Source organism: Mytilus galloprovincialis, chromosome 3 (genome assembly GCF_965363235.1).
Source record: "Mytilus galloprovincialis chromosome 3, xbMytGall1.hap1.1, whole genome shotgun sequence".
Taxonomy (NCBI): domain Eukaryota; kingdom Metazoa; phylum Mollusca; class Bivalvia; order Mytilida; family Mytilidae; genus Mytilus; species Mytilus galloprovincialis.
In genome coordinates, this window is record NC_134840.1 from 64,566,315 (window position 1) to 64,592,261 (window position 25,947).

Here is a 25,947-nt window from a genome sequence, read left to right on the forward strand (position 1 = left end):
CATTAAAGCGGGAGGTTTGTCATGCCACAAAGCCAGGGTCAACCAATCATTTTTTTTATAAAATGCCCTGTACCAAGTCAGGAAAATGGCCATGGTTACATTATAGTTCGTTTCTGTGTGAGTGTTACATTTTGGTGTTGTGTCTCTGTTGTGTCGTGGTTCGCTTACATTTGATACGTTTCCCTCAGTTTTAGTTGGTAACCAGGATTTGTTTTTTTTCCATCGATTTATGAATTTTGAAAAGCGTTATACTACTGTTGTCTTTATTTATATTCGAATTTTCATGGTTTTCGTGGGTACAGGTAAACCACAAATTTAAATCCTCAATGAATTACAAATTTCGTATCAGGTTGTATGCAGACTTTGACAAAATAACGAAATATTAAATCCAGGAAAATACAAGTTTTCTGTAATCATGGTAATCAACGAAAATTAGTACCAACGACAACAATTGAAACCACAGACTCAGTAGCTTGAAAAGTATATTAATTTTCAAACTTCAATTCCGTTTGTTTAAATGACGTACCAACCTGGTTCAGTGTGATCATTGTTACTTGATGTTGACACAGCGATGACAATTAGAATGACAGCCAAAATGGCAACACCCACAAACAACAATCCGTAAATTAATTTCTTCTTCCATGTGATAGGTGTTTTCGTTTTGTCAGCTTGTGATGCAACATTCTCATCTATCTTATACTTTGTTTCTGGACTGTCAGACTTAAACTGAAGGAAAACAGAAAAAAAAAAAAACCAAATGTAGTTTCCGATTCAAGTAAATTTTTAATCGGATACAAGTTCATTAAAATTCATATTAACTTAATTGTCATAATGGCATGTTCTAGTTGATAAATACAACTTTGACTCGCTTAACATGCACATCAAAATAAATTTTCAGACCTGCTAGTAATAACCAAGTTCAAAAGAATGATGTTTTATTCGAATAAGCTAACATACATGTAATAATTTTGGAAACCAAATATTTGTTTAATACAGAAACCATTTTGTTCACAAACAAAATAAGATATACAAGCTAGAACTCAAATCAAAAGTTATATTGAATTCAGTCAAACAAGGCTACGGGGTTAGAGCAATTTAATAGGATACGAATAATGATTTACAAAGTAGTTCCCATATTTATCATGGACTTTCGCATTAAGAACTTGTCGTTGAATTGTGTCTGTCATATTTGATTTTAGTATGTTGTTTTGTTTTAAATAAAGTCGTTAGTTTTCTCGTTGGAATTGTCTCACATTTTTCACATCGGGACCTTGTTTAGCCGATCATACGATACGAGTCTTTATCATTTTTGGAGGCGTATGACCCTATTATTGCCTACAGCCACTGCATTTAAATTCATCGGTAATAACACAACACCTCCTTATTTTAATATAAACCGAAATCAAGGAAATTATATACTTACTTTCTGCATGAATTTGTACCACATGGTTTCATTGTCAGTGTTACTAATATCAGTTTTATTTAAATCTGATTCACCAACAAAACCGTTTTTATGCCGACTTGTTGAAACCTCTAGTTCGTTTTCTTTTATTGGAATAGATTCTATGAAATGGATTTCGTCATGATTGCCAGCATATGAATTTACAACCCTTTTCTTATGTGTAATGACTTCCTTTCGAAATTCAGTTTCTTCTACCTCTATATCCTCGCTATCTGTTGCCAAAGTAATTCCACTGTCTATGGTATAGTTACATTTTGTTTCATGCAACTTTAAATTAACACTACTTTGCCTATAAAAGTCTTTTTCCTCGGCTTTGTCATTTACGCTGCTCGGTGCCACAATTTCATATTCATCTGGTTCTTTTTTAAATTTCGTTTCATCTATTTCAAGGCTGGCATGATTACTCTTCTCACCAGATACACATATTTGTATTTCTTCGTGTTGAAGTTTATTTCCGGTCTCATCGATAATGTTAATTGATATTTCATTTTTGTGCCTCTCCGATCCTTCGTTCCATAATCCGCCATTTGGAAGATTGGCCGCGCTTTTTTCTCCAATTATTTTAAGGTCATGAAACTCTGTATCTCTCCCAAGTTCTTTAATTTTTGACATTTTAAAAATTAAAAACTGGTATGAATATTTCACTTTCATGAATATGTCATTTTTCTGTTTATTTCAGCCTTCATTATCAAAGCCTAATTATTTAAAAATACCATATACAAAATCAAAGAAGATATACTATACGGTTTTTGAATATACATTGTTTGTAATTGAACGACCTAAAACAATGGTGAAACACTATGTTGACACGATTTTTACAAATTATTTAAAACAATAAACATTTTACCGGGCATGAAATTTAAAACACTTTTTCTTTATATTGTTGTAAATTGATATGTTTTTTTCTTAGTGCAATCTTTTACAGTAGTTTGACCGACATTATAATATATGTTACATATTTCTAAATATAAAATTCAAATTGAAACAAAATATCTTGTGAATCTTTGTTCTCGTATACTGTTATTATACCGATAATGTTTATAGTGCATTAATTAAAATATTATACACATATCTCTTGATGAAGTTAATATTTGGTTTTATTGACTTTTGAAAAAGAAAATATATTAACTGAAGCATATATGTCTCTACTAACGATCGAAGTGAAAAGCAGTTTTTATTTCAGAAATTTATTAAAACTCATATATACCGAAACAAAAGACAGTAATTGTTTTATTCCATAAAAAGCAAGACAATGTATTTATATAATGGCAATTATATAGCAAAAGCGTTTACACTGTACAATCGATCGGTATCGGTTTAGTTAAAACCTTTACGTATACGATATTGCACCGCTACTGTCATATTGGACAAGCTCTGAATTTTTGCATTTAATTTTTATGTCTTCTCTTATTCATTCTTAATTTTCAATCCTCAATGAATTTGTTATTAGTAAATTTAACTAACGATACTAATAACATTTAATCTATAGCTATAATTTGTAATTGTCAAGCTTAAAGTGAGGATTAAATATAGTTTGATATCAACTCGAGTTATTAAAATTTTATTCACTTATGGTTGTGGCCTGTTGTCTTTTACTTGCATGAATAAATATTTATCGTATCACACTGAACGGAGTGTGATACGAAAATTTGATTGGCTTATCCAGTGTCAAATGATGATATTACGGCATTTTTATTGGTTACTCGTTAGGTCAATGCTGACTTGCAAAGGTGAAGACGCTGTACATTTACATGGCAATGGATATATATGATTTCTTCAACAAAATAGAAAACACTCACACATTTCACCTGCCAACCTCCTTTTTGTCCAATTGTCTTGAATTCTGAAGCGTGCAAAAAGTCTTAAAATATCGAATTTAAAGTTTGACACAAGGAAAAAGACATATGACATCATATAGGAAAGGGCAAATCAAATAACGAGAAATGAAAGCAATCGATATCCAATTCTCACAAGTAGTTAAACCTATTTCTTTAATCATGATCGGCAACACTCTCATTGTCTTAAATTCAAAATTTCGCGAATTATTGATTTCTGAGCTAGTCATTTGCACATACCAGTATGACGTTATATGTTATGTGACGGGGTCATACTTTAACATCAGTGATTTCTAAACTTTTTATACGATTCAGAATGTAATAAAATTTGACAAAAGTGTGAGTATTTTGTAACTTAAGAAGAAATCACTTATACTCGTAGCCATAGACGAAATGTACATCTTCATACCCTTTGAAAATCACCAATGATCTGACAAGTAGACATAGCAATGTCGTGATATCGTCTCGTGATGTTGGATAAGCCAATCAAATTAATGCAGTATTCGGATTATCTTTCTTTCGTGTTACGCTCCGTGTACGCGTAGTGAAACCAGAAATATCTATCCATGCAAGAATAAATAACAGGATATTATCATAAAAGAAATATATAATTGACAGTAAGAGAATTCGACGGCACGTGGAGGAATAACATGGAAAAAACCTGGTATAAAACTACGGTAATATGTTTACAAATTGTTTCTTGCACACACTGCATTATTTGTACAGCACATACGCGGTGTACAGTAAAGTTACTAGCATTATGCGTACCTCTCAGTATAATTGGATAAAACAACGGCGGGTAATTTTGTCCTACGAGAGAATGCTGGCAATTTGGAACTTTTAGATGGTGGTATGTTCCAATTCTGTGTTAATTGGATTGTCTACATTGTTACAGAAAACTTTATAGCTTTATAAAAGGAAGATGTGCTATGTTTGCAAATAAAACATCTCTCCACAAGACACCAACATGACACAGAAATGTACAACTATAGATCACCATACGGCCTTCAATAACGATCAAAGCCCATACCTCAAAGTTGGTTAAAAAAAGGCTCCGAAATTACTAATGTAAAACGATTCAAACAAGAAAAAACAACGGCCGTATCAATGTACAAAAGAATGAGCGAAAACAAAATATGTAACACAGCAACAAACGACAACCCCATACAGATGTTGGCTGGGTTGACATAGTTTTAAGGCTCCATCCCCTTACTTAGTACTGGTATAAAAGTACATCAGAAAAAATTATAAAAATCAGTTAAAAACGTATTTAATCATCTGATGGATACATGTACAAAAAAATCTAAAATAAACACATAGTGAACGTGGACAGGTACTTGTACATCCCAACAAACAAAAAGACATTAAGTACAGATCTAAGAGTACTCGCAGTTATTTATTTTCAAAATCAGTCTGTTCCTATTGTATCCTACAGTTACATCAAAACCATTGCACCCAAAATATTTAACTATAAACAAGCATTACAGGACCTTGATTTAGAACAATACCTTAAAAAAACCTCTGACATGTGACTGTTCCCACTCGCCTTACAATTACAGCCTCTCTGGTCATGTTATTACTGGGGATCTAAACATAATTCAACATGAAAATCTCCGAAAGGTGATTTCTCGTGGTCCTAAGTTTAGAGAACCCCAACACATCAATTGGAACCATAACTTCAAAATAATTATGGATTCCATTGAGAACTACGCCAGAGCATGGGCTAAGAGAGAAGATGTTCAACTGGACACTTTGTCAGAATGGGTCAAAACAATCAGGTCTCTGATAAAACGTCGCATTCATAAGTTGAAAAACTGTGTGAATGATCGACCTAAGTCCATTTTCAGTGACAAAGAGGCTGTAAAATGTCTATCATCTCTTCAAGATAAGTATGTTGTTGTTCCTGCGGACAAAACTTCAAATAATATTGTCTTTATATGTAAATCGTATTACTACGAGTGTCTTATAAAAGAATTAGGAATAAATGAGCACTCAGGTAATCCCACATACAAAAACATATCATTTGACAAGGATGAGATGGCGAATCATAAGTCCTTCATGGCTTCTATGAACATTGCATGGAACAACAAATCGGAGGACTTACCTTGTTTGTATTGAGACCTAAACTTCACAAAATTCCGTACAAACAACGGTACATTGCCGGCTCATCTGCTTGTTCTACTAAAGAATTGTCTATTAGAATGACTAAAATTCTGTCCGCAGTTAAAGAGGGTCTTCAGATATACTGTGAAACTGTTTACTCACGTAGTGGTATTAACCATATGTGGATTCTTAAAAGCTCTAAAGAACTTCTGGATAATTTTAAATCTCGGTCTTTTTCTGAAATTTAACCATCAAAACTTTTGATTTTTCAACCTTGTATACAACCATTCCCCATGTGAAATTGAAAAACCGTCTAAAAGAAATAATCCACAATGCTTTTCATCATAAAAATGGTAGCATACGCTATAAATTTATCACTTTGGGATACCATAAGGCATATTTTGTTAATAAGGAACAAAAGGGTAAAACATACTACACAGAGGAACAAGTGATCAGTATGCTGGAGTTTCTTATTGACAACATATTTGTTGAATTTGGAGGTAGACTTTTTCAACAAATTGTCGGCATTCCTATGGGAACGAACTGTGCGCCTCTCCTTGCCGACCTCTTCTTATTTTCATATGAATCGGAGTTCCTTCAGACACTTGTCAAAAACAAGAAGATCAAAGAAGCCAGGTTATTTAATTTCACTTTTAGATATATTGATGATGTTCTTTCCATTAACAATCCGAACTTTTCTGATTGGGTTCCATTAATATACCCACCAGAACTAGAAATTAAAGAGACCACAGACACGGCTTCCTCCGCCTCATTTTAAGACTTATACCTCGAATTTGACATACACAGTCATCTCAGTACCAGAATCTATGACAAACGAGACGATTTTAATTTTGAAATTATCAATTTCCCCCACCTTAGTAGTAATATACCAACTTCACCTGCATATGGAATATACATTTCCCAACTTATTAGGTATTCAAGAGCTTGCAGCTCCTATTCAGACTTTGTAAAACGTCACCAGTGTCTGAGCAGAAAGTTGATGAACCAGGGGTATGTCAAAGAACGTCTCGTCCTTTTTCTAAAAAAGTTCATTGGAAGATACCCAGAACTTGTTGATAAATATTCCGTATCAACTTCACAAATAATACAAGATGGTCTTGAAGTATAGATTTTGCGTACTGACGTTGGTTATCATCTTAATAACGTGAAATAGTATTATTTTATTTGTCTTTATTAATATTACTTGTACTGTTAAGCTTTTTGAGATATTCTTTTGAAGTGACTCTGTGGTTATGTAAAACATCATACTTTGAACGACAAAATTATTTCATTTATTAATATTACTTTTACTTATGGATCTTGACATACTATGAATGACAAAACAATTTTATTCAATAATACTACTTTTTCTGTTAAGTCTGTTTTTTATGATATACATTTGACGTGAAACTGTACTTATGTATCCCGTCATACTTTGAACCACACAATTATTTTATTAATTATTATTACTTTTACTGTTAAATGTGTTTTCTGTTATATCTACTTAACTTGACTCTGCATTTATGTATGCCGTCATACTTTGAACGACAAAATTATTTTTATGTCTGCCTGTGCGAATTTCAAACGCGCAATTTTACACCAGTACTGAAAACCTTCTATCCTTTATGGGTAGACTTTACATAGATAAATTAAGTCGTATAAGAAAAACAAAATGAGTATGTTAAATTTGATGTATGCCTTTTTGTGCTTCTTCGTTACATTTGTTGTTTTTATAGTGATATTAAGATGATAACACAATATTGACTGCTGTACCCCTATTTTTGACATTTTTTACTCTTTGAGTATGTTTGTTTTGTTCATGCATCGTTGACAATGTAATGGAATTTGATACGACTGTCATACAAGTGAGAGGTTTAGCTAGCTATAAAACCAGGTTCAATCCACCATTTTCTACATTAGAGAATGCCTGTACCAAGTCAGGAATATGACAGTTGTTATCCATTCGTTTGATGTGTTTGGACTTTTGATTTTGCCTTTTGATTTTGGATTTTCCTTTTTGAATTTTCCTCGGAGTTCAGTATTTTTGTGTTTTTCCTTTTTACTGACAGCTAGTAAAAAGTCAGAAACAACTAATAAAATAAATCCTCAATTTAAGACTAAATCATCAATCAGTACACATCCAGCATCCATTTTGATTTAACTTAGCAACTTAAATATGTATAAATAAGTGTATGAGAAAAGATTTTGATTTGGCATAAAAATTAAATAAATTTGTCGTTAACTTTTCCCCAAATACTTTTACCGATACCTCTGCTGGTGGATATCGGTCCCAGACGGTATCATCAGCTCAGTAGTAAATACTATTGTGCTGACGTGATTTATAACAAAACTTTCTAACATTGTACGTTAAGGTAATTATACATTCTTGGTTTCAAAGATTCGGCTTCGAGCATTCTTGATGAAAGAAAATCCAGAATAGCGCTTTGTGTGCATGAAATTTACAACGTGTTGTTTACATTTTTTTTACAAGATGTACGTACCTCGCGTGGTGTACTGCAACGTTGTCAGTTTATTGCAAAAGTCGTGCAAATTCGCAAAACAAAATTGTCTCCTGATAATGTGCTCGTAATGGGCTTTTTTAATTTAAGAGTTGGATGCTGTTTTGTTTTAATATGAGGGTGTAAAAAAGTTTACCATTTTGTGTGAATAAAGTTCATGATCAACGCTTTTACAGCCTGGACAAGTATAATCTTCTTACTATTACATTTTATGCTACAACCATTAAATTGATTTAAAAAAAATCTTTTTGGACAATTGTATCGAAATTATACTATATCTCCCTTTTTTATATGGCATGCATAAAGTGGCTGAATTATTCTTAGTCTATTTTGACATTTCCACTTTTCTTAAAATAAAAATATATATGATTGACAGGGACATGATAAAACAAATGATATTTTGTGATACATTGATTTGATCAAGTCGATTTGATTTTGACTCGACAAAATTAGCAGTTAACAATAAAAGCATGAACAGATGTTTTTAAATTTTTATGTGTGGAACCGTTTAATTGCAGGTTCTCCAAAACATATGTTAATATTTGGTATTGTTAAAGGCATATTATTCAAGGAAAATTTCTACTATTTGTACACATTGGCTTAAAAAAATGTGTAAATAAAATCCTCAGTTTTGAAAGTAAAATTAAATTTAAATGAATAGAGGCATTTTCACAAGTACAGACAAAACATCAGCCTTTTGTAATTTTTAAGCATTAGTATGGTTTAATCAATACATATTATCATCAATTATGTACATTAAAACTCGTATATTAACACTAAAAACACCATCGTTCATCTTTTTATTGAATGTATTGTTAACACAAATAGATATATTCAAACTTCTAGTGTAATATAATTTTTGAAAACAATGTAGGATTAACTACAAGAAACACGATTATATTTTGAAGCTTGTCTATGTAAACATATCCGTGAATTATCAAATAAGATTCAGTTTTCGGTTGTATTACGGACATGTTTTTACCAGATTGCAATAATCACAACGATCCTCTTCTAAACTAAAACAAAGACCACTCGAGCATGCATGGACGTGAGGTGCATTCCCTACACAAGAAATAAATCTATGACAGGTTGTTGGATGATGATATTTGTTGGTTATGGTGCTGTTAAAATTCTGGTTACAAAAGTCACCTGAAATGATAGTTTAACAATATCATAAGAACATGAGGAAAATATATTATAATTGTAAGAAGACAAAGTTCTACAACTTGAAAGAATAACTAGTACAAGATACATATGTACATTTAATAATAAAAAAAACCCCGAAAAGTATAATCAAACTCACATAGTTCAATGATTGGTTAACTTTACAGAATAAAGATAACTGAATCCTAAGTATTGTTTATATATTTTTTTTATTTAATGCAAGTGTGCTTATTCAATTGAAGTTGCTATTTTTTGTTGACTGTAATATGTGTTTTATTTGTTTGTACATTTTCTATTTAATATAATTAGTTTTGATGGCAGAAAAGATTAACATGTTCTTGTTAAACGATTTTCTGTCGCTTAATGAGACATTGTATTATTACCATTATTTATTCTAAATTCTAAAACCGACATATAACAAACCGCTACACAGACAAAAGTGTTCTCTCGGGTATATTGACAGAATATAATTCTGTAGTTTCTGTTCTACTTTTTTATGAGCTTTTCAATGAGACGGGATGTTATGGAAATATGTTCTTCAGTAATTGGGGCAGAATATTTATTTTCATTTTGTCTTAGGCATGGTGTTTTTCGTTAGTCAGGGCAAGGATGTTGATTAAAAAAATCCATCGACCACCATGCCCTCCCGAAAAAATATCAACGCTAGTTTTGCTTTTATTCATTCAAATGTTTCGGAAAGGCCTTATCGGTTTAAACGAATTGGCCGTCTTTGCTTGTTTATTTTTATTTTGATGCAATTTACAAATTATTATCTATGAACTTCTACTAACTGGAAACCAGGTAAAGAGTTTCACTTTTAGAAAAGATAGGAGAAACATCCGGATGAAAGCCATTTGTTACTCTACATCTAATGGTTGCATTGTACATAGCTACAGTGAATCCAATCCAAAACTTGAGGACTCTTCTAATTCCGCAATTTTCTGTTGTGTCTGTCCTGGTTGTATAAATAGGAATGATTGTTTGATAATTGTCACTTCCTGCTAATTGTATTTGAACTTTTATGTCACCTGTTGAATTGCCAATGAAACCAGTGCAAATATGTAGATTTGAAGATCTTGGGGAAGTCAGACCAACAACTTGATCAAAATGTATTGTCATTTCAGCTTTGTTCTGCTGAAAAAGTAATTAAGAAATCAATTTCGAGAACAATAGAATACTACTATGATCATAAAAGTTTTCACCATATTTTTCTCCATTGCTGTTAAATTTTAAAATCAAGGTACAAAAAGGTTTTAAATAACTCATCATAGATACCAGTTTAACATTACTTTCACTTTGTCAAAATACATTGCTTTACAACCTAGCTTATAAGTAATAATAATTGAGACATATTCAGTGTTGACATGAATATCAATAATGTGGTCATTTGTATAAATTTCCTGTTTATAAAACATTGAAACTTTGTACTTGTTTGGCTTTATAAATATTTTGATATGAGCGTCACTGATGAGTCTTGTGTAGACGAAACGCGCGTCTGGCGTACTCAACTATAACCCTGGTACTATGAAATTGAAAGATATTGTATTTGATGCATGATTTGTTTTATCAGTTGTTAGTGGCTTTGAACTAGCTGTCAGTTGCTTAGAGTACTCTCAGATATGTACTTAGTGTCTTTTTGCTGTTGTGATGTACAAGTACCTTGTCACGTATACTTTGTGTAGTATTTGTTTTGTAACCATCTGATGAGTTAATCCTTTTTCAGCTGATGTTTATAGTTCGTTCTTATGTCGTACTGTTATACCAGGTTAGGGGAGGTTTGAAATATCGCTAACATGTTTAACCCCGCCACATTCTGTATGTATGTGCCTGTCCACAGTCAGGAGCATATAATTCAGTGGTTGTCGTTTGTTGATGTGTTACATATTTGTATTTTGTTCTTTTTATGTACATAAATCAGACCGTTAGTTTTCTCGTTTGAATTGTATTACATTGTTATTTCCGGGCCTTTTATAGTATTCTATGTAGTAATGGCTTTGCTCCTTGTGTTAGGCCGTACGGTGACCTATAATTGTTAATTTCTGTGTCATTTGGTGTCTTGTGGAGAGTTGTCTCATTGGCAATCATACTATATCTTCTTTTTTTTTATATTTGAAATGTATTAAAAATACAAATTTTGCACATTCATTGTTTGTTAACGGGTCTATATGTTTCAAATGATCAAACTTATTTGCAGTAAATATCTGCTTTTATTAATTCAAAAATATTTTGTTCACGCAACATAAAATGGATTTCTATCTTTTTTTTACTTGTATATTACCTGCTGAACCACTGTCGTATTTGTACAGGAGGTACCTTTAAAAGAAAACGACTTTTATATTTGTATAATGCATGAATATAATTCTGATGATTAATGAAAACTTAACAAGGTTAGTAGAGAGTTCAGCGCAAGAGTTTATTACCGTCAGATTTGTTTGGGTGCCGAGTTTCATAATTCAGTGGTTGGCTTGCTTTGATGTATAATTGTGTTTGCATACATCAGATTGTTGGCTTTATCATTATTATTTATAATGTTAGGATCGTATTTAAGGGTAAACGATGAACTATAATTTCTTTGATGTACATCATTGGTAATTATACGACATTTACATTTTTATATAGCTGATATATCCTCAGTAATGCTCAAAACGAAATAATTCATATGGTTATAAAGGAACACAATGGTGTTTTCTTGCATTTCGGAAATATTTGATTTTACATTGAAAACAATCTCCAACGTAAACGTGTGCTATCAAATGATACATAAAAATCAGTCGAAAGTGGTCTAAGATAATACGTTGTGTCTCTATTCACAACCACATTCTAAAGTCGGTTTTCGTTAAATCTGATAATGTCTTACTTGTTGCTAGACATGTCACGTCATAACATGGACTGCATGTTTCTACTGTGTATATTCCAAAACAAAAGTTGTACTGACAGGCCCGTCCATAAGGTTCATTATTCTGGCACTCAATATAATAATGACAGTTGGAAGGATGTACACGTTGGCTTTGGGATACACTGTTATCCTTACACGCATCACCTGAAAGAAATTTACTGTTGTTAACATGCATTAACAACATTGTAATATCTTTGATTAAATTGAATAGTGAATTATTTACCAACATTGCGAAATAGTTATTCTATTCAAAGAAAGACAACTCGAATTGTTTGAGAGCCAGGCATTCCATCACTCATGCAAAGTAGATTATCAAAAACTTATGAGGTATACTTTTGCTGCTTTCATTTATATACATTCATTTGTGTGTCTTCAAAATAAGAATTAGCAACTAGTATACCTAATACTGATTACGTTATTCTGCTTATATTTAATACAGCTTTTCGGCACATTAGTCTAGATAAAAGCAAAAAGTTTATCTCATTCTATACAGGTTGCAGTTCTGTTTTGTATCTCCCTTACATTCGGACATAGTATAAGGATGCATAGTTTCAATTTTGTATTATATTTGTTTTTAAAAGTACTTTCAAATATGAAGTCTTTTATTACAAGTTGAAATAAATAAAAATCATATGCAATCCCGTGTGAAATTTTCAGGTTGACTTTTTAATTTCATTTCCGGTCATCACAAGTTGCTAGAACAAAAACTATAAGATTAATTTTAGGTCTGATTTTTTCTTTCCAAGTTCTTTGTATTTATACCTTTATAATTATTTCCACTTATTAGGAATTTCATTGACTAATGAAATTGCATAGTCTTAAAAGATTAGGCCTATAAAATTGAGAATGGAAATGGGGAATGTGTCAAAAAGACAACGTGTTTTTCTCCTTCTTTTTAGCAAGGACGTTATAAATGAAAAATCAGAAAATGGTCTAGAAAATAGTTACAGAAAATTAACAAACTTTCAATAGGCATATTTTGGAAGATTGTATAATGCTAAGTTCAATAACATTTTTTGGAAAAACCCTAATTCAATAACCCGTAATAATAAGTTTAACAATTTAATAATTTACCGAAACGCAACACGGTTTTAATAAATAGCGAAATATAAACATATATAGGTAAGTGTAAGGATAATGATTTGTCTCGATTAGAAATGGTAAAGCAAGATCGCATAAACAGATAAAACAATGAAAGAAGGGTAACACACCAAAAAGATGATTCAATAAAAGCGCAAAATCTGGCAAAATAGCCTCATTTGTTTTGTAATTTCCGATGGTGCTTCGTTTAAGAGTCATAATCTTTTTTTTTTCAATTCAAATATAAACAATCAACTGATATTTACCTGGTATAAGAAAAACTGTTTCGTTTTGTGAATGAAAGGCTGGAGAATCTGGGAAGTGTTTATTAATTACTGAACATCTGATGATAGCCTTCTCCATATCAGATGTAAATACTATTCTAAAATTTATTTTTCTATGAATTTCGCATGACGTCTTGTTGTCCTCCGTGCTCTCAGTGATAACATCTAATTTTCTGAACTCCAGCTCTCCTGACTTCAAAATTTCAATGCTTAGGTCTCCTGCTGGGTAACCAACGTAGGCTTCGCAATTATGCGGCAACAAATTTCTTCTAACTTCCGGGTCAGCTATTTGATCAGGATTGAGTTGAAAAATCGTTCTACCAGTAGGTGAACCTTCATGTAAACGAAAGAAATTGTTTATCATTACAATAAAACTGAAGACTAATTTATACATCACATTCGATTTAAGTTCTCTTCATAATTAGTCAAAATAATAATAATAAAAAAAATCCCACACAAACTGACTTATTAATAATCCTCTTTAAAAAGACCAACCACTTGAAATAAACTCATCCTATATACCAGGCTAGGAATTATGTAAACTAGACGCACGTTTCGTCTACAAAACTTCTAATTAAAAGAATAAAAAGTCAAATAAGTATAAAATTAAGAGCATTGAAGACTCAAAATTTCTATTCTTCAGGTAGAATACTCTTAGAATTTCACAAATTTCAACAATTGTTTTTTCATTATGATCATATCAAGGATATTTCATGTTAAATAAAGGCAACTGTAGTATACCGTTGTTCAAAAGTCATAAACCGATCAACATAGAAGTGCCGACAACTGAGCATTGGATAATCCCGGGATGAAACCTCTTCCAGCAGTGTTATCGACCCATTAGTTTTAATTAAACTCATCTAAGAGACCAGGCAAATAATTGTGTACTATAGACGTTCGTTTCGTCTACAAAAGATTCTTCAGTGAAAACCGAATCAAAGGAGACAAAACGGTCAAATGAATGAGTTGAAAAGCATTAAAAGACAAAAATTCCAAAAGGTTTTGACGAATAAGGTATTCTGGTTGTGTAGAAAATCCTTAATAATTGTAAAATCAAAGTTTGGGTCAAAAGCTATCTCATCAGCGACAATCATATACCAAGAGAATCATTAACAGACGTGGGATAATATTTGATAATCTTACAATCTGAAGAAAAAAAAACCACAGAAAGGGAAAATGACAATATATCCAATACGTAACATTGAATTTGCTCTACAAACTATTTTCCCACGTCCTCCTGTATTATGTACATAATTCGTTTACTATTTTATTATGCAATCAAGTACTTACAGTAGGTTTCCGTAGTTGAACTTGGTGCTGCTGACGTACTACTCTCTGAAAGAAAAAAAAAACAACATCTGAGGATCAACAAAATAAATTATCTTTATTCCTATACATTTCTAGGAATATAATTGGTTAAAAAGCAACAGTGTGGAGACCGTGTATATTCCATATGAGGTTAGTAAGTGGGCTTATTTCAATACACGGTTAGTAGTATGGGATTATACTGTTTTTGTTTTTCAAGGCCTTGTGTTTAAGAAAAAATTATGTATCGAATAATCAGAGTTGATATCAAGCGATATCTTATTATCAAGAGCGGTATAACCCATTTCACTAGAGAGAGAGAAAAAAAAAAACCCGCTTAGTTTTAAGAAGCAAATTATTCCGCGAAAGGTTGTTCTTGTCTCAAGTCATACTTTGATTCCGTTGTGAAACTTCAAAACATAGACATAAACTTTAGAATGGAATCAGATACCTCGTTGTCTGAGCAGTATTAGCAGTTCAATTTCTGTAACCAGTTCAACAACTGTATCATTAGCATGTCAATATTGAAAATGTAAGTTTGAAAGCAAACGTAAAACTTTCGCTTGCGAAGTTTTGTCATTCTCTTCATTAACTTTATCTTCCTCCACAAAATAAATAAATACATGAATTGGCTACCATGATATAACAAATAGGTTTAAAAATGGGATAAAAAAACAATCTATCAATCAACCCGAACGGTATCATTTGACAATAATAATCTTTCTCTTGGAAAAATGAAGGTGATTTGTATATTATCAATTGGATTATATCTTGATTCACGTTGAAGAAAACATATTTATAATCAATTTAATTTATAGTCGTCATTTACCCAATGAATAGCCAATGGAAATGGAAAAGCAGTTTTTATCCCTTATTTCTATCAATCACCGTTCAGTTTGATGCGAGCTTTATTGTTTTATGCCGGAATTATTCAACAAGACACAAACTAAAAGAAGAATGTGGTTTTACATGCGAAATGTGAATATTACATAATGTTATTGCATAAATCAAAGTAAGGCAACATCGCATGTTTTTAATAAATATAAGACAGCAACGAAAAAAAAAAAAAAAACACGCTCACTTTTCTTTAGCATGTCAACATTTTTGACTCTACACGAAAAACGTACCTTTTGTAGTTGATAAAACCTGATCGGTTGATGTCGTAAGCGTAGAAGCTGGATTTGTAAGGGTATCCGTTTGCGCTTCTGTACTGAGTATTGGTGTTTCAAATGTACCCGATACAATCGTTGACGTTATAATATGCTGGGTGTTGTTTAATGTATCAGGTTTCTCGTCTGAAATATAACATACTAGATAGCACTCACTTATTCGTTTATTTTGGTTATAAGGGATGTTTCATGACACTCCTTCTTTTCGATACATTTTGAGTGCCCTTCCTAAAGTAACTACGTGTTCAAAATTTAGAAAAATGAAAAAAAAATCATACAAATGAAGACCAACACGATTCATATTTTATATATAAAGAACATCCCATGTTCTAAAACAGGTTTAGATTTTCAACTGCGTTATATTACTTGTTCTTGTTTGTGCTTTTACATCACTTTCCCTAGATTAAGGAGAGATTAGGTACCCGCATATATGTTTATCGCCGCCACTTTCTATAAATGAAGTTAATGTCATTTGTTGCAATATATCGTTTTCTCAATTGAAATGTTTTACATTTGTCAAATATTGAAAGGAATTGCAGTAAATGTATTTATTACAAAAAGTATAATATCAGTAGACATTACAAATTGATAAAGTGTAATTGCGGATTGAACACTTAACTCTTCAAAATAGATAAAATGTATCTTGTATAATTTCACTGGTCCAATTTAAATACGAAAAAGGTTGAGGTCTAAACAAAAGTAGTGCAACCCAGTATAAGGTAATGTGGCCCTCGACCCCTCTAATCTGTAACTTCGTTTATGTTCGTGTTTCATCTTAATTTGTTATCTTATCAAAATTTGTGTTAATGGAAAATGTGTGATAATCTTTGTTCTTTTCTTAGCTCCTCGAAATTGTTTATGGATCTTCTGCATATCGTTGAAAGCCGTTTATTGAAACCTTAAGGTTTCCGTATTGGCGACATGCCGTTATATTATACGTATTTACCAAATCACCTATCATTTATATTTTTAGAAATATTTGTTAAGCCTGTAGTGTACAAAATGCCTTTTTTATTCGCCAATATGTCCTTAAAATGTCCTCTCCTTTTCTATAGACTGAAGTAATTACTTCTGACGTCCTTTTTTAACGTTCAAAGACGAATGATGAAGAGGAAACAACACTATCTAAAGATGAGTCTTGAATAAGAATTGTACAGAAAAATATCATGGGTTTATATATCAAAATAATGTACTCGTTTATTAGTGTGAATATTCGGATATTTCATTTCAATCAACCTTTAAAAATATAGTTTGTCATTCAGTAAACTGTAACCGAATAGTTACATTAGATATTCAAAAGCTTAAAATGTCCAATTTGCAACATAAACGAAATAATAAGACAAGATACTAATATTACATATAGATTTGTTTAAACTTAACATTATCCATGCCTAGTTTTAACCAGTTTAAACATGGTATACGCACACGTACGTTTACATATTTGAATTCATTACTTTGCTTTTAAAATTTTGAGTTTGAACGTTCTGAATGAAGATGGATCTAGAAGGGGAATTTAAGACGCATGATCTTTTTTGTTTTTTTTCTTCAATTTATAAACAATCTATAAATATTTAAATAACTTATCGTACATTATTTGTCTATTTACGTACACGGATATTGTTATTCATGAATTTTATACAATCTCATTTAAAATTCACCAGTAACCATTGAAAAACCCTACAATAAATCTACTGACTTAAAGTTTGTTTGAATAATATATTTATAAGAATAGTTATTTGTTCAATAAAAATGAACTGAACCTGAATTAAAATTACTTAATATTAGCAAAACGTTGTAATGTAGGTAAACATCTTGTCATTACACGTTTGAGATTTGGATACGAGCTAACTATCTAAATCAAACAAACTTTCATTGGTATTTCTAAGCAATAGGAAATAAGCTGCACAGCCAATGCCAATCAGGAGTAATGTTATTATTGCAGCAAGAATAATCATTCTGCAGGGCGAACAAGGAGAATTTGCAGATGGTTTATTTGTTTCTTTGTCTTGCGTCAAGCAGTAGTCATCTGCTGGTCTTAGTACCTACAATAAAAGGTTTAAAATGACAAACAACATTCAAGAATGAACAGAGACAATATATAGATTGAAAAAGAAAAGGAATTCAAAGCCAAAAAAGTTATATTGTCATTAAATTTCAAAAAGGCCATAATTTGGTTTTTATATGGATCTATCTTAAATGCCGTAATACTAAGTTAAACAAATATCTTCATAAAAAAACAATATAGGATTCAGAACCAGCAAAATATGATGGGTTTGTGCCAGTTTATGGATAATTAAAAGTTATCAAAGGTACCAGGTTTGTAATTTAGTACGCCAGACGCGCGTTTTGTCTAGCTCAGATAACAAATAGTTATAAAGCCAAACAAGTACAAAGTTGGTGAGCATTGAGGACCTAAAATTCCAAAAAATTGTGCCAAATATGACTAAGGTAATCTATTCCTGGAATAAGAAAATCCTTACTTTTTCGAAAATTTCTAAGTTTTGTAACAGGAAATTTATAAAAAAAAACATATAATTGATATTCATGTCAACACCGAAGTGCTGACTAATGGGCTGGTGATATCCTTGGGGAAGAAACGTTCACACAGCAGTGGCATCGACCCAGTGGTGTAAATAGCTATCAAAGGTACCAGGATTATAATTTAGTACGCCAGACGTGCGTGTCGTCTAAATTAAAGCTTATTTAAACATTTGGACACAGTTTAGGTTCCAAAATACACTGTAATTAATGGTTGCCAATGATGATATTGAAACCAAAGAAAAAAACCCGGATAACGAGTGGCAGCGGCAGTAAATTATGCTATAAACTGCTAATAATTATTGAAAATTGAAGACTATTACAAACAAAAATAATGCATACTTGAGGAGTTATTAGCTCATCTTTTTCATGTCATCCGTCAAGGATAGGCATTAGACAATTAGAACTCGACTATATGATTCGTACATACAAAAAAAAAGGTTAATAGAAAGAATTTCATCTACAGATAACTTATGGTAATGCATCATAGCGAGAAATAACTCAAGCGGCGAAAAAAAGAAGATATTCTAAACTAAAGATAGTCAGCTGTCTTGTGGAAATATCATTTTCGCTATAAAGCAAATTGAAAACCCCAATTTTATCTGATCCAGTCATTTTTAAAAGGGAATCCAACAACCGTTAAATAAAGGGGGTTTCAAACCAAGTAAAAAGGGGGAAAGGGGGGGGGGAAAGGCTCCACAATAGATAAAAGTGGGGGGAGTTCCAACATTATGTCCCCATTCAAATACAATGATAACAGATTTTATCCTTTTAAGGGACGTTTTTATGAGAGGACAGTGGCGGATCCAGCTATTTTGTATGAAAGTCCAACCATGGATAAAGGGGTTCCAAACTTATGTCCCTATTCAAAAGCGTTGATCGTTACAAGGGCGGCGGGCATCACTCAGACCTCCCCAAGGATCATTTACTTATAGAGAACAACAGGGAAAGAAAGAAAAACATTTTAGTCATTTAAAATATCAGAACAAACAATATTTAACTTATTCGATTATTATCCTTAGAACAACAACACATGAATAATCATAAATACATAATTTGCTCAATAAGATAATTGCATGACTTCTAGCAACGTGTAAAACATGTGTGGTTCTAATCTTCCTACGTCTTACCATGTCAAAGGTTCAGTATTGACATTTATCCAATGACACGTTAGTAATTGTTGATATCGTAAGCTTCCTATTTAAGTGAAAACCATTCTTAAACTTGTTTAGTTTACACAACGGAAACATAAAAGCGAAATAGAAGTATAATTAGAATATCATACGGCCTTCAACGCTAATTATATATAAGTATATCTATGACTAAATAATAAGCTATCAAAGGTCCCGATATGGCAAGCCGTTGTGAAATTGATTCCCTATTTTGAATATTTCAGTTTAATTTTTAAGATTCGAGTAACATTTATATACATGTTAATGATTGTAAAACACTTACATATTCTTGTTGGTCGAAACATATGACGTCTGACTGTCCAGACGTTCTAAGTTTTGTTGAATCTGCTATTTCATAATATATTCGAACATCATCAAGTTCAGTAATCTCTTCTTTGTTTGTGATGTATTTGCTGTGTGGCAAATCTGGGGGTTTGTCTGATACTTTATCAACTTGCGATTCTTCTCTGATAGATCCCTGTATACTGAGATAATCATTTTCATTGCGATTACAAGGGTGTAAATATCCATCGGAATGCCTCTGTTTTCCACAAATATCAGGAGGCGGAGAAAACCCGTCACTGTATGATCTGTTAAGGTATGGGCTAAAATTTCTTTCATCGAAACTCATCTTTTCGTCTTGGAGCTCCATATAAATTCTATTACTGATTAACGGTTATGCAATATTTGAAATATGTTTTAACATATCTATATAAGTTTTAAGTCTTTTGTTTGATTAAAGAAACAAGATACTACCGGTTTGAAATGAAAAAGAAAAAAAGAGTCAAGACTCTGTTCAAGGATCTCCATAAGTATAGTTCATGGTATATGCATTATTTGAATGCATATAGATAGAGACACGATCAGATTAGATATTATTTTCTGTAATATCATTTGAAATTCGAATAATGATTAACATTTAAATGTACAACATTTATATTTTGTATATTGTGTTTTATTGAAAAGAAAATATTAAACTAACAATCGTTCAAAAACTTATTAAATAACAAATGCAGAATAATGTAATACAAATGATTTTTATTTCTGTCTTATTAAAATAGCGTATTGATAAAATGATGTCCAACTATGATGACAAAACGTTGCTGTTGTCCCGTATACCACCAACATACAAATCTGAGCTGGGGCATTGCATTAACATATAGCATCATCGGTTTAAATGTATGTCAAGGCTGTTATCTATCAAATCATTTACCACTGTAGTGTAAATCTAAATAAGAGAAGATGGATCAATTATAACCCTTTGTTTTTTTATACTTGTGTGTTGCAATACCTAAACTGACTATGGGGTATGGGGTATGGGCTTTGTTCATTGTTGGAGGTCGTACGGTGACATATAGTTGTAATTTCTGTGTCATTTGGTTTCTTGTTTGGAGTGTCTTATTGACAATTATACCACATCTTCTTTTTTATAATCAATCTTTAAATTCTAAAAGGGGGTTCAGTAAAAAGATTTATTTAAAAAAACGTTATTATTTTCTTTCTGTAACAAATGTTTTACTACGTCAGGAATTTTTCTGACATTTAAAGAACTTTTACACTCGAATATTAAATGTATAATGAAGACTATTACATAAACAAAAATACGAAAGATTTATTAATCTCATTTCTATAGTTTGTCAATGTTTATTGGTGAACAAAAATATCTCCTCCATGTTTGTCTTGATGAGGAGCTTTATTTATGAAGTGTTGAGGAACAGAAATTACACATATTGACTGTTTCATCAACACACACCGTTTGTCTTGTTTGTCAAAATCACCTATCGATCAGTCAATTTTAATGTTGTGTTCTTGTTATATAATTGGACATCTAGCGTTAACCAATTTGTGATATTCAAAACATTTTTCAGGCTACACTATTAACAGTTTCAATGATGAGCTTATTTCTCTTTCCTGTTTGGAAATACTTGACACAATTTGTTTTAAATATTTTTTAAAACTATGATAAATTTGTCAAGTGTTTGATTTCGTTTAAATTGGTCAAATTTCTTTTTAATCATTTGGTTATTTGGTGTTTCATAGTCCGGAAGAAGAAATACATGTTAAGACATTTGTAATAGTTGGTTTTTCATGTTAAATATTGGAATTTGTCAAAAAATGTTTGGTAAACTCATCTGGGTTGGGTTAATAAATTCTCACAACGTACGGTTTGTAACACCAACTCAATTTTCGGAAACTGTTGATTCGGTGTTAAAATTGAATGCGAGTTGAATTTGTTTATCGGTTCAAGAACTCCGACAATGACTTGTTGGCATAATTGTAATGTATAATTATCACGAACATAATCAAGAGTATTAAAATAAGACCTGACCGGAAATACCTTGTTTTGATTCACAGAAGCATTTGCTACTGGTAAAGGCGTTGGATCGACGGTATTCATACGTGAGATAGATACAGTCGGAACTTTGCTGGAAGGTTTAAAACCCTGAGTAATTGTTGATGAAAAAGTAACACGGTTTTCTACATTCATGCTTGGCAAGCATTTAAAGTGAAACTATAACTATAGTTAGTTGGATCTGTATGTCATTTGTCGAAACTTTCTGCACTACATTTTTGATTATTTGTAATCGCTTTTTACTTTATTGATTATTAGGGTCTAGTTCGGTGCCCCGTGTTCTTTTTCGAAAACTTGTATCCCTCCTCTTGGACGAAATACATAGACAACCGTGATTACAGACATTGAAATTGTAATTTATGTTCAGATGTTTTAAAACATCACTGTCAGCAAAGTTATCCCATGAAGTAAAATAGATTCTTCGTGTTTATAAATAAACAAAAGAGCGCATACATGTACATGTGTAAGTTAACAAATCTGACCACAACAATAGAAATTTTTGACTGTATGTCTAGCTGACAGTTATCATACTCAAGCATCGAGTAAACCGAAGGAATTAGATTGTAACGTCATTGACCGTGTGCATAGCCATATTAACTACCAAATAGAGAAAGCTAAGTTTATCATAAACCCCAATTATAAAAAAGTTAAAAAAAAAGGGCTTGGATCTACAGTATCAAAACTTTAACAATGAATAATTTCTGATTATGTATTTGAAGTTACGCATGTATTAAAATCCTAATTCAAAGTCAAATTCAACTAATAAATAAACCATGATTATCAGACTGAAACATATTTTAACGGATAAATATGTCATTAGTTTTTTTTACAAAAAAACATGATCTTGTATGACTCCAAAATATAAGTATCGACCAAATGTGATGGTACAAAGTATTCTATAAACAACATCTCCTTTAAATTCGATTGCAGTATCCCTTTTGTAATAGGGTTTAATCTAGCACCAAAACAAATTAACACTGCCATTAAAGCGGGAGGTTTGGCATGCCACAAAACCAGGTTCAACCCACCATTTTGTCATAAAATGCTCTGTACCAAGTCAGGAAAATGGCCATTGTTACATTATAGTTCGTTTCTGTGTGTGTAACATTTCGGTGTTGTGTCTCTGCAGTGTCGTAGTTCTCTTATATTTGATACGTTTCCCTCAGTTTTAGTTTGTAACCCGGACTTGTTTTTTTTCTATCGATTAATGAATTTTGAACAGCGGTATATATACTACTGTTGCCTTTATTTGCCATTTAAAAAGGGACTTTCCGTTTTAAACTTTCCTGGGGGTTCACTATTTTTTTTTATTTCAGTCATTTGATTTTGAAATGCCAAAATATAAGTACATAACATTGTCCGGACGTGGGACCATAAAAGTGCCGATGAAAACAACATTCCGAGATTTTACAGGGGTGTTAAATTGCAATTCTTTAAGAATAAGTTTATTCAAAAGATCGATGAGTTATCATAGATCGTATCATAAAAAGTATGGTTCTGTCATTTAAATGCTAACTTCCTGGTTCAAACTTTTGATATAATAACAATATTTACAAAAGGAGGTTGTCATGGTAGGATATATCAATATCATGTATTAAACGTCAATATCGTTAAAAATATCAAGTTACTTAACAAATGGAAATGTCAAAGCGATATTTGACTTATTGTAGAAACTACGTTCTGAATTGGCCCAGGAAAGTATTGAGTATTAAGTATCACTTAAAACTACGTAGAAAACGGGCCTAAACCGGATTTTCCAACACAAAATCACAAACCTTTAGAAATTTAATTAAGATTAAATGTTATTAGATACATACCAGTAAGACGATACTGTAAAGAAAAGCGAAACGATTTTAATTGTGTTGTTCAGCTAAATTCAAACTTGTATTGACCTAATATAATCGTTTGAAATGTTGGCACTCATGACCTTCAATTACATTCTGCCCCTATAATGCTTTGTCCAATAAGTTAACTGTGTTTATTGTTTTGTAAATATTGTTCTATTGTTGTGCTGTTGAACAACTGTCACAAGTGTTGAAAGGCTTTTAACCCGCCACATTCGTTATGTGCCTGTCACAACTGATGAAAGGCTTTAAACCCGCCACATTCGTTATGTGCCTGTCACAAGTCAGGAAACTATTTCCATGGTTCGAGCATGTTGCAATATATCATATTTGTTTTTGTATATTGTCCTATACACAATGCAGGCCATTAGCTCTGTCATTTAAATTATTTTTTCATTATCTTTTGGAGGCCTTTATTGTATTGTCTTGAATGCTGTATGTATTTTGCTATTGTTTTTTGTAACCGTACGGTGACATATGATTTTTAACTTCTACGTTATTTGTTCTTTGATCGAGAGTTGTCTCATTAACAATCTTACCTCATCCCATTGTTTTATATACTTAAAGTTAAACTTAGTTGATTTTTTTGATATCATAATCATTCCTTAAATATGAATCACGTTTCTACATTTGCAAAAGTTAAAGTATCACAATTACATTATAAAGTTCCTCGATTGATTCATTTTCATTTTATTTCATAAAAAGTTTACAGTTCAAAATCCTCTGTTAGCGCTTCTTAACAAATGTGAATGACTAACAACAGCCTCAACTCGAATCGAAAGAACTTAGATAATTTAATTTGTATATAATTTGAAACAAACGAAAATAATAGTTTGACTAGCAAAGGACAAGGTACGGTAAGGCCTGTTTTTGGCCCCCTATTTTCTCATTTTTCAAATTTTGTTTTTGAAAGCAACTTTTTATGTTAAAATATTCATAAATGCTTGAAGTTTGTTAGGATGAACTTCAAAACTACTTATTTTAGCAACTGGGTGAAGTGAGGGGGGTAAACGTTCTGTTATTATTCAAATATTGTAATTATTATTTTCTTTTCAGGTGTTTTGTACAATTTTTTTTAGTTATTAAGTGCCTGCGCCAAGGTGACCCAAGATATTTTCATTCCGATGTCATTAGCACTGTTTTTGCGTTTTAAATCGACGTAACTTCAAACCTACGGGAATATTTTAACGTGATAAATAGCTTTCCAAAACAGAATTTGAAAAATGAGAAAATAGGGGGGCCAAAAACGGGCCTTTTCGTACCTTGTCCTTTTCGAATCATTTATTTTTTAAAACAAATTTCTTCCTTATGATGAAAACTATCTATGTTATTTTTTTTATTCATTTGAATACGAATATAATTAGTTATCAAATATATAATTGTCACAATGGTCTTAATGATGTTTTCCCAATAATTCATTTTATTCATATTTTCCCATAATCTTAGAATATTTTCTAATGAAAAAAAAAACCTCATTAAAATGTCCAAATTATTAGGTCTTTCAAATACTGCATCAAACTAAAGTAAAGTTTTGGAATTGAGGGAAAGACGTCATACATTCTTTTATAGCAAACATTACAAAATATGAAGTTTTAGACACATATTGTGATGGGACATATCGATCTTATAAAATACCAGATAAACATCTACGTTTATGTTGTTGTCATATTCAAGAAACAGCCGTATGCCATCAAATTGGCATTTGAACATTCTCTTATATTTCATGTGCAACTTTTATTTGAAAAATGAACAACATCATAGCATTTTTAACGATACATGCAGGCCTGTATCTTAGTTTTGGCAAATTATTTCAGGACAGTAGCGGAAATTTTAGCATATTTAGTTTCAGGCCTTGACACAACTGAACAGACGTTTAATGTAGAAAGTAACAAGTAATATTGGTTTCGTTAATGCTACAAGGATACTAGGTAGGAGTTTATATACGGACCCGGGATTACAAAGTTGACCATATTTCAATACATAGTGGTAATTACAATATCAAACAGGTATTTTCAAGTTAGTTTCATAAACCAGTCACTTTTGACACTGAATTCGCTATATTATTTTATTTTAAACATGAACAAGGATTATACATAAATAAAGGTAACAGTAGTATACCGATGTTCAAAACTCGATAAAAAAAAACCCGGGACACAAACCAAAACCGATGGAAACGCATTGAATATAAGAGGAGAATGAATAATGAATACATAAACTGGATGA

General features: G+C 31.6%; 1 protein-coding gene across 2 annotated transcripts; it reads right to left on the reverse strand.

Annotated features, from left to right (window-relative positions):
* Positions 1-8,702: 8,702 nt before the first annotated feature.
* Positions 8,703-20,310, reverse strand: LOC143068639 (uncharacterized). 2 transcript variants are annotated; one of them, XM_076242857.1, is made up of 9 exons: positions 19,811-20,310; positions 17,685-17,859; positions 15,776-15,943; positions 14,634-14,678; positions 13,326-13,676; positions 11,941-12,123; positions 11,362-11,396; positions 9,875-10,214; positions 8,703-9,068 (listed from the first exon to the last, which is right to left on the reverse strand). In XM_076242857.1, the coding sequence occupies exons 1-9, from the start codon at positions 20,177-20,179 to the stop codon at positions 8,884-8,886; spliced, it is 1,851 nt and encodes a 616-aa protein (XP_076098972.1). In that variant the 5' UTR covers positions 20,180-20,310; the 3' UTR covers positions 8,703-8,883. The 2 variants fall into 2 exon arrangements, with proteins under 2 accessions (XP_076098972.1, XP_076098971.1); XM_076242856.1 differs by having other exon boundaries at positions 9,875-10,217; positions 19,811-20,309.
* Positions 20,311-25,947: the final 5,637 nt, after the last annotated feature.

Bases quoted from the DNA above. Each gene is read 5' to 3' on its own strand.
- LOC143068639 (XM_076242856.1), bottom strand. From the start codon at position 20,179: ATGGAGCTCCAAGACGAAAAGATGAGTTTCGATGAAAGAAATTTTAGC. The intron at 14,679-15,775 runs GTACGTTTTTCG...TTTTTCTTTCAG, and splicing joins GGTTTTATCAACTACAAAAG to AGAGTAGTACGTCAGCAGCA. The intron at 9,069-9,874 runs GTTAGTAGAAGT...CTATCATTTCAG, and splicing joins AACTCTTTACCTGGTTTCCA to GTGACTTTTGTAACCAGAAT.